At 35.1% G+C, this 14045-nt stretch overlaps 2 protein-coding genes and 1 long non-coding RNA gene across 6 annotated transcripts; 1 reads left to right on the top strand and 2 right to left on the bottom strand.

Moving 5' to 3' along the window:
* Positions 1–2197: 2197 nt before the first annotated feature.
* On the bottom strand, positions 2198–4359 carry LOC7460216 (protein JINGUBANG). The gene has a single exon (XM_002304740.4). It carries the CDS (start codon positions 3821–3823, stop codon positions 2564–2566), a length of 1260 nt encoding a protein of 419 aa, XP_002304776.2. The 5' UTR covers positions 3824–4359; the 3' UTR covers positions 2198–2563.
* Positions 4360–9726: 5367 nt separating this feature from the next.
* Positions 9727–12004, bottom strand: LOC7462771 (polyadenylate-binding protein-interacting protein 2). 4 transcript variants are annotated; one of them, XM_024596325.2, is made up of 4 exons: positions 11870–12004; positions 11446–11473; positions 10380–10714; positions 9727–10106 (listed from the first exon to the last, which is right to left on the bottom strand). In XM_024596325.2, the coding sequence occupies exons 2-4, from the start codon at positions 11463–11465 to the stop codon at positions 9943–9945; spliced, it is 519 nt and encodes a 172-aa protein (XP_024452093.1). In that variant the 5' UTR covers positions 11466–11473; positions 11870–12004; the 3' UTR covers positions 9727–9942. The 4 variants fall into 4 exon arrangements, with proteins under 4 accessions (XP_024452093.1, XP_024452091.1, XP_052307570.1 ...); XM_024596323.2 differs by having other exon boundaries at positions 11446–11513; positions 11870–11952; XM_052451610.1 differs by having other exon boundaries at positions 10380–10718; positions 11450–11520; positions 11871–11949.
* LOC127905117 (uncharacterized) lies at positions 10570–11769 on the top strand. The gene is made up of 2 exons (XR_008058833.1): positions 10570–10718; positions 11450–11769. It is a non-coding gene; the product is annotated as an uncharacterized LOC127905117 (long non-coding RNA).
* Positions 12005–14045: the final 2041 nt, after the last annotated feature.

Below are 14045 nucleotides of genomic sequence, written 5' to 3'. Positions count from 1 at the left end.
AAAATGCTAGGCTGTGATTCTGTTCCAATTCCTTTTTTCCAACAAACAAGCATTTTACACGAGATAATACTAATGATAAATTCTATTACATTCAAGTTTCGCAACCTATCACGAGCCTTACTCAACCAAATTATAAATTGAAAAAAAAAATTGTTTCTTTTCAAAAAGTGCCTGTGCTGGCTGATTGAACTTTTCGAATGGTCCCTAAAGATCGGAATAGAGATAATACACAAAGATGGTATCCGAGCTGGCTGCCTTCAAAGTTTTGCTCGTTTCTTGAATGGCTGCTTGATTTCTTCTATTATAAAACTCAGAATGAAATGTTTTTCAACATACATAAAAACATAGAGTGGTCCAGTTTAATAGGTTTCTATAGTCTTTATACTAAAAGAATAGAAAAATGGAGATGGAGACATCATATTTGAAGAAAAGTGAAATATTTCTCCAAGACGGACCTATTTAAGTCATTGCTTTAGTTTGTATCTTCCTTCCTTTCACATGAATCAATAGATTTGTTTTAAATATTCCTTTCTCTTTTATAGGTTTTCTCTCTCCCCTTGTGGTCCATTACGGTAGCAATTGTCTCAGTTTGAGCTACAATGCAAGAGATAAAGCAGTGTAGCTAAAGCTAGACTGGTTGTTGTGTACAGAACATTGATAAACTGATTGCGGGTTAAACAAGCTGAATGGTTGCTTTAAGAAGGGTTAACATCCTGCCCTTAATTTCTCCTGTTAGGGACATTTTCTGGTCCAAAGATGAATTGGAAACGGCTAAAATATTTTATATCCTGACCGACAATTGACCAACAAAACCTACTTTATTGCTTGAGACTTGTTGGAGCAGGTTCTTGTGAAATATAGGTTCTTTGATATAATTCTACAGTGAAAACTATGGGTTATGTTTGGTTAGTGTCTTAAAACAAAAGAGACATATATAAAAGAATAGAGACATGTTTAGTTGAAACTTGAAATGACAAAGACAGATATAAAAGTGAATTTGTCTAAGAAAAGGTTTTGAAGTGAGTTTTTGTCATTCTAAAATAAAAAAGCAGAAGGGACATGTAACTTTTGTTCCAAGTATCTCCCTTTCTTTATCCTGGGACAGAAAACAAATGCCAGGGGATAAAAAAAGAAGAGAAAGGGACTGGTTTCAGTTTTTTTCTCTGACTTGCATCTCCTAGCAAAACAAAGTTGAAGAAAACAAAAAGGAAATTTCTTCCCATTTCCAAGGAGTAGATTCCACTGTGGAATCTTAATTGCTGACAGATGAAAAACTTCCCTAGCTACTCAAAAAATCAAATAACTCAAATCTAATTTGTATCATCTGATGTTTTAGCGTTATAAGAAAACGCTAAGCAAGAAGATGACGGATCAATCTTATGGACAGAACCACGCCAAATCAATGTGCTAGCATCACTCTTGAAAATTTCAGTTGTCCAACCTTGTTTCTATCTGCAATATTTTTGAATCCTCTTGTTATGCTCCGTTTCTTTCAGTGGCGAATAAAAAATGGGAAAAGGGAGAGTATGGACAGCCAGCCTGTTAGACAAAGCATGATACACCAGTGTTGCAAGATTATCATTGTTAATACTGTAAAGTGCTTTAGATAATTTGTTAGTGTAGTTTGCCAGCGTTGCCACACCAAAAAGCCTTTCAATGCAGGCTGCAGAAGATCAAGAAAACCACAATGACAAGAGGCAACTGAACCGTTAAAATTAGCAACAACAGCAGGCGATGCCTAAACAATGAAGATTAGTTTTCTTTTCAGCTCTTGTTGCGTTTGGTTAGTGTCAAGGAATAGATTGTTTGATTTAGATCAAAACATAAAGTACACTAGTCTTCTCCGTTCTCGGCTTTCAGAAGGAAATGTTAATACAGATCAGGAAAATTGATCGTTCGCATCAATCTATGTCAAGGATGAAAAGAAAACAGGATAAAGTAGATACAAAATACCAAGGAAACTACACCATTAAGGCAATGAATCATTGGCTTATCTAAACCAAACTCTTTGTTGATAAAGGTTCTAATAAACTTGAGAACATATTTTAGTGTTATTTTCCTGTGTTGATTGGGTAGCAATGTCAGGTTTATGTGTAACAAAACCATGTTCTGTGGTATTTGTCCTTAGCAAAACACAGATTCCAAGTCAGGAATTTTTAACTATACTAAACCTCTGAAATCATGCAAATCAATCATGTAAATGACAAAATAAATATTTATTATTTCATTGATTGATTCCTTCAACAAACTAATTTCAATTGATAGAATGTAAAACCTGTATACGACCCCATTCAAAGGAAAAAGAAGATAAAAAAATAATTAATTCAGACCACTCTTAACATATCCCACAGACTTTTTAAGCCCCGAGAACAACATAACAAGAAATCAAAATCTGGAAAAAAAAGGAAAAAAAAATCTTTTAACTGATCCTCTAAGGTTTCAATTTTCCCTAAGCTTCTCACACTTGAATATCAATCAACAACTATAAAAACAATTTAGAAGCACTGCAAACACATGAAAAAAATACTGGGAATCAGTGCTTCAAGACTTGACCTTGAAAATCTTACGAGCACAAGCTGATGGATTTTTCCTCTGTATTCTGTGCCGTAGATTGCTTGGGAACCCACCAGACCCTTAAGCTTTTGTCAAGGCCACCACTGTAAAGCAAGAACCCGCTACCAACATTATTAGGTGATGCTTGTAGACACTTGACAGGCCCTTCATGGCCATTTATGACCCCAATTTTAGAAAGCTTGCCAAAAGCCTCTCTCTTCCATATACTAATACTCTTATCAGCAGATCCACTAAACAAAAACTCCCCCATTAAACACATGCACAAAACAGCCATTTGATGTGCTTTTGTCTCAGACACCAATTTCCAACTCAAAAAATCATAGCTCCCTTCCCACCCCATCACAAACCCATCTGATGCTCCTCCATAGACCCACTTTCCATCATCTGAAACAATCACTGAATTAAGTGAAACATCTTTATGACCCTCCAAAATCCCCTTCAAAGAATGTGAACTCTTTCCCTCTTTCCCCCAAGCCTTAATTTTCCCATCTGCAGATGCTGAATAAACTATCCCTTTACAGGCCACCAATCCATTTATAGCATCATCATGAGCCTTAATTGACTCCAAACACTTCAAATCTGATATCCTCCAAACCTTAAGAGTCTTATCCCAAGAACCAGAATAAATCAACCCATTATAAACAGTTAGACAAGAAATACTATCGGCATGTTCAATCCATAACTTCTTATGATGCCTCCTAGTTTGCACATAATTACTTTGCTTCATAAACTTCCCTAAATAATCCTTTGTAGTAGGCATTGTATCAACAAGCCTAAACACATTTTCAGACCTTCTTGACACCTTCCACACCCTAATTCTACTATCTTGATGGGCAGTAAAAACCTTACTACCAACAGTCACTAATGCCTTCACAGAACCATCACCTTGACCAAACTTTGTAAACATCCTCAAATCAGGCTGTTGCCAAACTATAATATCCTTGCCTTGAGAAGCACTCAAAATAAACTCCCCACATAAAGCCAAGCAAGAAACTGACCCAACATGACCTGATAAAACAGCCAGGGGCCTATACGAGTAAGCCCCAGATAAAGATTTGCTTGGATAACTACGACACCCCACATCTTGTAGCTCAAAGCGAAAAGATGTTGCTGGGCTATCTTCACTGCTGCAAATACTGCTGCTGCTACTAGTACTCATGCCAATGGTACTTGTAGCTGCTGCAAACAGTAATGGGGTTGAAGGAGTGGTGATTTCTGACACAAAAAGATCCATTGGAGCACTGACCATAAATGACAAACCAGTCTTGAATCTTGTTTCTTGGTCTGAAGAAGGGTGTTTCTTTGTCTTGAGAGAGAGAGAGAGAGAGAGAGAGACAGGAGCGTAGAGGGGCACGGATTTCTTGATGGAAAGCAAAAGTATTTGGTGAGAGAGTATTTAAATGGTATAAGAAGGAGGTGCAACGGCTACTTTGAAAATGTTAGTTTGATCATGAAAAGTAAGTTAAGGCCCAAGGGACCTCTGTTTTTTTTTTACTCGTTATTTAATGGTGGATTGAGCTGTTAGGGGTTTTTTTAGCAATCATGGCAATGTTGTGGGATCTCTATATTCACGAGAGACAAACCCTTGTGTTCAACTCTTCTTTGCAATTTGACAATAAATAAATAAAAAGAAAAGAATATCTTGACTATAGATACAAGGACTCCAAGGAAATTTGCTGGAGAAAGTTGAATTTATACAAAGGCTGGTGCTAATAATACAGGAAAGCATGTCACCTTGACCATTATCGAACTGGGATCCAATAGAACATCTTCTATTTTTAAGACACCATGAACTAGATTAGAATCATTCTCAACAAATCTATAATAAATTATTTTATTTCTTCGTCGGGTTAGATCATTTTCTTACAAGCAAGTTGGTAAATTTCTGTTTTTTTTCTGGGAAATTTCTGATTGTACTTGTGAACTTCCTGGTTAAGTTTTGAGACTATTCTTTATTGATGGTCAACCAGAGAGGTCCTTGCCTTCCATGGTGGGTTCATTATTCAATGCTCCTCGAATTTTTATGATTAGAAAGGAAAAAGTAAATAAAAGAAAGAAAATATAGCTGGATTGAATACAAAGCTATTTGCCCAGATCTAAGGGTAAAAAGAAACTTTAATTGGCTGTATTTATTTGTAAATAGTAAATATTTTTGAAAATATTTTTTATTTAGAAATATATTAAAATAATATTTTTTTTAAAATTTTTTTTATTTTTAACATCAGATATTAAAATAATCTAAAACAATTATATAAAATAAATAATTTATGATAAAAAACAGATTAAACCAAAGCTAGACTGAAGCCGCAGGGCCATACGACCTTTGCTGCTTCTGCCAGAAACATAGTAATCCCGACATTCTTCCTCGTAACCTGACACACTAAATCTTTGTTTTGTGCATCAAAGAGCTGCCTCATATTCTTCTAATAAGAAAAAAAGAATGTTATTCTTTTATTTTTATAATCTCTTTTGCCCTAGATAACTCCTAAAACCATAATTTTTATAGTTGATTCAGGGATTGACACAAAAAAAATCTAAATTATTGGATTTTTGAATCAATTTACAAGCCATTGATTTAATTAGAAATTAAAATGATGTGTTTTCATTCATTTTTTTTAAAAAAATTCTTGATATTAACTTAATCAGGCTTGATTGAATAGTTATGTGTCAATTTTATTTAATTAACCAGGTTTTATTAAGTTAATATATTTCCCACTTCAACTTAAAAATCATCTTGAACCATACTTTAAGTCATCGAATTTACAGGATTAAACTATGTTTAATCCTGTAAAGCATGTTTAACAATTATACATATCTGGAACCTCTCAGCAACATTCTTGATGTGGTGCATAAGTTTAAAGATTTAGAGGAGCACTAATCGTCATTACATCACACGATTCACACCAATCACATAACAGGTTCTTGATACAAAGAATCAATCATCATCGAGAGAGGGATGCTAAAAGCCCACCTAAATCCTTTAAATTCAATTAATCACAGGGAAACCACCAGCCTCTATAACTAATTTTTTGATTAATAAATCACTAATTAAGCTTGTTTATTGCACCTAACCTTTTGGTTACTTCCAAGCTAAAAGTGGTCGGTCATTAGCACATTATCTTGGAAATGTAATAACAAGACCACATGTCTCTTTCAATATTATTTTATTCCTAAACTTCTCTCACATGGATGAAGTTGTCTGTGTCCCATCAATAAGAAGTTGCTCGGAAAATCATCGCGAGTTGTCTCAGATTTTGGATTTCTTAAAAGTCACAGAAACCATATCGATCGTTTTAGATAATTTTTTTTAAAAAAAAAAACATTATAACATGAAACTAAATGGAAATCTTTTTTTTTTTTTAATTAACATGGTTGTCCGGGTTAGCTTGCGTATATCTCGACTAATCTTACGGACTATAAAGTTAATGATTATATAAGTTTTATATAAGTCTTTATGTAAGTCACAAAAATCATATCAATCGTTTTAGATAAATTAAAAAAAAAAACAGTATAACATGAAACTAAAACTAAATGGAAATTTTTTTTTTAATTAGCTGATTATTCCGGTCAGCTTGTGTATATATCAATTAATTTTATAAGTTATAAAATTAATAATTATATAAGTTTTAAATTATCCTAAAAATACTTAAACTTATAATTATTAAATAGTAAATTTATAGCCTGATTAATTAAGATATTTTTCAAGATTAAATGGATACCATCATTACATGCATGCGTGCATGTTTAACTAGGGTTGATACATGTTAAAGGGGGAAAATGAGTTGCCAGCATGCATAAATTAATTGATTTTATCACGTAAAAAAGGGTTAGCTTTCAAGGCATGCGAGAGCTGCAAAGCTGTGGCATAAGCCGTCCAAACGACGACAATGGTTACACAGTGACACATGTTTCAACCAGGGAGAAAGAGGGGTTTTTTTTATATACTTTAAATTGCGGTATTGCCATAGTTAAAACAAGCTTTCTGTTCCATGTGTTGCTTGTCTGAAAGCAAATATATATATATGTTTTGATGTTCCTTCCTGTAGCAAGTATAGTTGGTCGTGTTTGGTATGCTGGTTAAATATTTAACAAGGCATGCAAGCTTGGACTACTTGGGTATCAAGGAACCATATGGAAGATCCAACGTCAAGATTGGTAATAATTAATACAAAAATTAATCAGTCATAGTCTGAACATGTTGATCCCAAAAAACTTGAAATTTAAAGTTTAATTAATTCGGGTCAAGTTTCATGTTAAACAAGTTTGATAACCTGATAAAGCTATACACACAGCCAAGCTTTCAAGGAAGTTCTATATATATAAAACCTCGTACTAACACTCACCAACCAGTAGTTACCACCAAACTGGGTTTCTGGATTTTATTACCAACATTTATGCCATTTAGAAAGCCAAGCCCTAAATTGGCGTTATTGATTTCAAAAAATATCATTAAATTAGATAAGAGTTGACTCAATTAAATTTCGATGATCATGTCAGAACATAATTTGATTTTTTTTATTTTTTTTCAAAATAATAATATTTATTTTATTTTAAAAAAATTAAATTAAAATAATTTTGTTTTAATTTATCCATTAAACCTCTCAATTCATTTAGTCACGAGATTAGCTAAGTTTAATAGGATTAACCATCACAACATTTTGTCCGAAGATCAACATCACAAATTAATTAAAATTATTTTGTTTAATTAATCTATATCAACCGGGATAAGTTTAATAACTTAAGTATTAAGTTGGTCATATCATAGAATCTTCATGATATCCTCTTGAGAATATATGCATTATTAATCATCACAACATTTAATCCATAAAGTTTCTTCCACCTGGGTCAAAAATTAATTCAAGGCAAGACCCAAATCATCGAGGAAACCTCAAAAAAGATTTTTTTTTAAATAATCAAAACAATTTTGTTCGGATAAGAAAAATAATTAATTAAGGGTTGAGATTCGATCGGATCAAGTCTAGAATTTGAATTTTAACCAGGTGAGCCAGTGTTAGGAGTCTCAAAAAGGCACTGTAGCCAAAAACTAACAGAATCCAGAACCCATAGCAAGCAACTGATATCAGCCCTTTGGTAAAGGTCCATACAGTTTTAATCCTATAGTATTGATGGACATTGAATAATAAGTCAAAATAAACACTAAACCACCATGCAATCCACTAACAAAATGCCTGGTCAGAACAATCAGACATGATAAAGTTACATGTGCTTGCGCAGCCACCGATACACAGATGCACATTGTCGCAAAGCAATGAGAGAAGTTTTACTTTTAACAAAGAACGGCTTCAGGACCAGTTATCATAACTGTATCTCAAGAAAATGGAGCTAATTCCTCCAATGTCATGTCCATGGAAATGAAGCCCAGCTGCTATCGAGTACAGATTAAGGATAGGTTGAAATTTGAAACATGCATTAGCCAGCAATCAACATGCAGGTCACCAGCCAACCGTGTTTCGTTTCGTCTCTTGCAGATTGACTGCTGCCTCAATAGACAGACAGCATCATCCTCTACTAGCTAGTCGCTACAGGTTTCTAGTGATTAAGTTCGTAGATACGCAAGGAAATCCTGAGGAACAGAGTCCCAGAAGGGGACATCCTCTTTCCTCCTTTGGAAGTCATCGCACATCTATAACAGTAGGATATTTCTCATAGCCATGGCCATTTACAGAACAAACCCCATAGTTTTCACGGATATAAAATACCATTCCATTATGGCATTCCTGTAGTTAGATGCCAGTAAAATCATGGTGATTCTCACAAGAAAATTTAAGGATAGTATTGCTGACCTGCCACTCCTTCACAAGCTGAAGAGAATACTATTACAGGTGGTGCCTGCATATGCAAATAGATTTTGATCAGTAAATCAGTAAAAACTGTCCAATAAGAAAAGTATGTTGGACAAAGAAGACAGTCTTAAAGAAGTTTCTGCATACATGGAAAACATATTGAAGTGATCGAGCACTGAGAGAGAGCCATGAACTCAGAAATGGATTCCTTGCTGAATGTCCCTTTTATTTTTCTGGCAGTGTTTTCAAGGTTTAAGAATCAAAGCATAACGGAATTGCCTCAAGCCATGATTGTTCGAGGGTCCTTTTTTTGTAGGCATCCTAGAAAGATCATCCACTACACCATACCCGGTCAAGTGCTCCCTCTAACATTGATGCAAGACCAATAACAGCCAGTACAAGAAGATCCAAAATGTAGGTGAAATGAGGGAACACTGCCTTGAGTATGGTAAATAATTTCCCAGCATTCTCGAGACAAAGTATATGCTTATCTTAAGGGTTTTTGCAGTTACAACTACGAGGTTTTTGCCTCATGAATGAAATGCGTATTGAGTACATTAAAACACTCTTCATCAATTAGGAGAGGAAATATGAAAAGAACAGTAGATACCATGGTTGAATCCATAGAATGCACTTGTTGTCCCACAAACAGCAGAGCCAGTCTAAACCAAAAAAACATACGAAAGAATATATACTCCAGCAGCATAAACTCAATAACAGTTACTGTGCCACTAAAAGCAATCGCTTCAAATACATGAAAGTATGAAACTAGCGATTGGTTACCAATCCCATAACCCGATTCCATTAGCGCAGTAAAACCAATCGAACTTTCAAAACTCAATAAGAGAACAGTCAATTTGTGACAGCAAAAGTAACCTCAACCTGAAGTGCTACCACATGTACTTCCATATTCTACTCCCATTCTGGTCATAGACATGCCACCCACAAGCCCAATAAAATCACAACCTCAACCATGTATTTCACTCATTGGGTACAGGTCAGGCACTATAAATTTTCTTCAATTATTCTCCTGCTCTCTCTCAACGAATAAAACCTGGAGAAAATCCATTTAATTATATATTTTTAATCCAATCCAAAAGGATGCCTACCCCTACCTTCTCTTTACCTTTGATCCCGTCCAGGTGAAAATCAATTCAGTGATCCCAAATTAGACAAGGCATTCACTCCTTGTTGAACAAAATCACGGTAAAAAAATCTTTTTAATTGAAAATATATTTAAATAATTTTTTTATTTTTTACATTAAATGATTAAAATCATCCAAAATCATCAAAACCATCCAAAAACTCATAAAAAGACATCAACATGCAACCCGAAAACACTCACTGATTAATAGTCACAAAAGGCACTTCTGATTTTATTCCTTTTTTAAACATGTTCCTTTCAAATTTTACATTGAAAGCTAGACATGAACTTGCACAAGGAAAGACACGAAAAAAGGTACGACCTTGCATGTACAAAGACAGCTAAAAGCAAGTCTACTGACTCTACTTAATGTTAGCGATGTTGCAACAAATGCAACCCTGAAACTATCCAGCATTTCCTTCAGCGAGGCTGGTGAATGTACAGCGCTGTGCGCTTGGCAACAACGCAGTGTGGTGGCTTCATTTGGTACTTTGCAAGGGTTCTTGGAGATCTGGGACTTCTTTCCTTGGGAGATTTTGGAATGTTCATGTCCTTGAGCAAAGTTTTCACATCCATTATAAGACCTGTTCACACAAAAAATGATTATTCCTGAATGCCATTGCATATGTACTCTGAATGATGATGATATACAGCTTAAGAAAGATATTAATCGATCCATTGCAGTTAAGAAGTTGATAAAGTTGAACTAACAAAAACAAAGATCCATTGACTTAAGTGAATGGATTTCAATCTTCTGATCACATTTCTCAGCTAATTGGATTCGTGCCTACGAACATTGAATGCTATTAGAATTCAATCCAAGTCTTACAAGAAAAGATCTTAAACAAACACAATACCATTTGGAGGCTTCCTTTCAACTTTGGGATCGGCAGCGCTAGAGTCAGTTTTCTCTTCAGCTTCAGCCAACTTGACCATCTCCTCAAACTGAGCTTCCAAATTAGGAAACTCCTCCTCCACACCAACATCCAAATCCTCCGGCAGCAAATCTGTAAGATCATCATCATCAGCACCAGCACTGCCATCAAAACTCTCCTCTGGATGTTGACTCAACCAAAAATCCCGGAACCAAGTCGAGGTCTTCACAAGTTCCCACCATTCCGGTGAGAAATCCTCCACTTGTCGATACACATTAGGGATAAAGAGAGGTGCATTAGGATTCAATGTGGTTCTTGTTGGTGGGAGAAACCGCTGGTGGTGGCTTTGAAACACTCGGAGGGGATAAAACACACAACAGCTGTGAGGGGATAAATCTTGACGAGTTGTACGATGCCACGCAAGTCATCGAAGATACAACTCTATTTTGTTTCTTTGCAGATAATGATCCACTTAGCTTCAACAAAGCTATCACAAAAGAGAAGATAGAAGCAATGGATGAAGAAATGCATGCCATTGAGAAGAATGATACCTGGAAGCTGACTTATCCACCAGAAAGCAAGAAAGCAATAGGTGTCAAATGGATCTATAAGACAAAGAAGAATGCAAAAGAAAAAGTGCAAAAATACAAAGCCATTGAAGAGGGAAACATTTTTCAGAACAAACTCAATCCATCCAGAAGGTCAAGGAAGGCAGCCACCAGCTGTCACCGCCCAGCCACCAACCGGCCAGCCGCCAGCCGCCAGCCACCAGCTGTTTGCCGCCAGCCGCCTTCACACCACCGTCCACAGCCGCCTTCACACTTGAAGGTTGAATTTTCTTGTTTTGAATTCGTGTATAAATAGCAAGCTAAGCTTATGTTATTCTGAGTGGAGAGAGTAGAGAGAAACACTAGAGAGAAAGAGAGGGCGTGTATTGTAAGCTTTTGTGTTTGTATTAAGCTTTTGTTTCTTGAAATAAAACAGTGTGTTTTATCCCCTCCGAGTGTTTCAAAGCCACCACCAGTGGTTTCTCCCACCAACAGTTCTTCCAGAGATCAAAGTAGCCATTTCACCACCTTTATTAAATCAATCCAACCACAACAATAGTCAATTTCCCTGAAACAGCAACAATCAAGAGTCAATCTTTATCATCAAACCTAACCGGTTATCTCCAATCGAATCCAAACACCCTTTTAACAAAGAATCAAAGATCATGAATCCTAGACCCCATAAAACCACAAAACATCTAACAAATCATCCCAAATCACAAAAAAAAAAAAACTAGAACTAGAAACATCAGTCATAACAGAAAAAACAACAAAAATCCAAACCCCAGAACAAAGAATCCATCAATATCATCACAAAAACAACAGAGCAACAAACTTTAAAGCTTTTCATCACCAATTCAAAAAAAGAAAAAACCAATCAAGATATACATTAGCAAAGCAATGAGATCATAGTCATTGCTTTACCTTTCGATCCAAAAAGGGCTTAAATTTCTCCAATGGCGATCACAAAGGTTTACTGAGAGAATCTAGTGGAAGTTATTACTGTTAACGGACAAAGGAAGAATCTGGACAAGGAGGAAAATATATAGTCCGAGCCTGGTTGGTTTTCCGAACCTAAGGTTTTAAAGGATAAAGCGGTGAGTAAAACGGACACGTGGTGGGAGTCGGAGTGGATAAGGATGATACTGGAACTTTCGTTGGGGAACAGCATCGACGGTGGAGAGTGATTGGTGGGCATCGGACGTTTGATTTGAGGCTAGTGGAGAGATATTTTTGTTTATTTTCGTGTTTTTTAAGTTTGAAGTTTATCAGGTAAAAGACGGTGGAAAGGGACAGATGATTGTGACGGGGGGACAAGAATGGCAAGGTGTGTTGGCAAAATTGCCCTCCAGTACAGGGTAAAAAATCTTTGAATAAATCTGTACATCATATCACATTAATGGATTGTGTCTGAAATTGCGGTGAAAATTATTTTTTATTTTTTTATATTAAAAAAATATTAATTTAATATATTTTTTTATATTAAATGAAATTCTAAAAATTATTCAAAAATACTTTCAAACATGTAAAAACTTAGAAAACTACTTTTGAAAATGAGTTGAACGAATTCATTCGCTGATAAATAAACAATAATAAAACAAGATCTTAAACAATTTTGATTCATGTAAATCCGATTCGTGTGTTAAATTTTTATAATTATCCAAAGAAAAAAATATACTTACTTCCACATTTGGCGCCATGGGCAAGTGGTATGCCACGGGATTCAGCAACAAGAACTACTTTTGTCGTATTAGCGATAAATGATGATCGGTAATATGATAATCGTTATTTTTTAAAATATTTTTTATTTTAAAATGTTTTAAAATAATATTTTTTTATTTTTTAAAAATTATTTTTGATATTGATATATCAAAATGATCTAAAAATATAAAAAAAATATTAATTTAAAATAAAAAAATTAAAATATTTTAAAAATATTTTTAAAACATAAAAATACAAAAATTATACTTTTTCAGTGCATTGCAACACCGCGGAGATGGGTCCGTCGGTGGCCCTAGTCTTTGAACATACTTAATTAGCACACTGTGTTATGAAGCCCTGCAAGTCATCATGGCATTCTTGGCCAAGGGCTACTTTGTTATATACTGGAAATTAAGATTCCAGCCATTGCAAAAGTAGCCAACATCATGAAATCGACGTTCAAGACTGCCATGATCTCTTCGCCCTCTCCGGTGGTGGTGTTTGTTGTCTGAGTGTGAGCAAGATGGTGACCATGCATGGTTGTTTTGTATAGAGTTTTTGAAGGAGGGTGTTATGCATGCCTAGAGCTTAAGCGTTAGCATGTGAAACACTTCAAGATTCAAACAAGTTGAGGGATTAAGGAACATGAGGATTTTGGTTCTATCGAGGTGGATCATAGGTTAAGATCGTGGAACTAGCTAAGGGTTTCAAGCTTCTTTTCTTAAAAAAATGTGTTTTTGTGTAAATCATGACGCATCTTACACTTTGTTTATATCATAAAAAACATGAATTTTATATTTTTCAAGAAATATATCGGCACATTCTTAAACAAACATACTTTTAATGTTAATAATTTTATAATAGTAGCTTTCATGCATTAAGATTAAGTTTTTTTAAAAAAAAATTTAAAACATTGTTTGGTAGTATGATACTTTATGTAGCACATCGGAATATCACATACACTCTAATTAGGTTGTTTATATTCATACATGTACATCCACACAAAAAAGAAGGAGAAAAATATTAATCCTTAATATGGTTTAGCTTTAGATAATAATATAGATAACTTATCCGTTTGGCGATTGCTCGACGATAGCCAATCACTACTCCACTTTTTTGTTATGAAAAAACAAGTAAAGTGTTTGTTTACATATAATTTAATTAAGCAAAAACTCACTAAAGCCATGCAAGAAGATCTTATCCTTTTTATATATATATATAACCCGGAGTATCTAGGTCAGTTTACGCGCACCACGACTAATCCCTGAGTCCACTAAACACCCTGCAAGCCCAGTAGACAAGTAAGGCACCGCGGGGGTGACAGGCGTGCACACTGAGACTTGAACTTAGAATGTAGAGGCAGGAAAACCTTACCATCGCTGGGCTACAAGCCTCGATG

Source organism: Populus trichocarpa, chromosome 3, assembly GCF_000002775.5.
Source record: "Populus trichocarpa isolate Nisqually-1 chromosome 3, P.trichocarpa_v4.1, whole genome shotgun sequence".
In the NCBI taxonomy this organism is placed as follows: domain Eukaryota; kingdom Viridiplantae; phylum Streptophyta; class Magnoliopsida; order Malpighiales; family Salicaceae; genus Populus; species Populus trichocarpa.
This window is presented reverse-complemented; position numbering and strand designations above follow the sequence as displayed.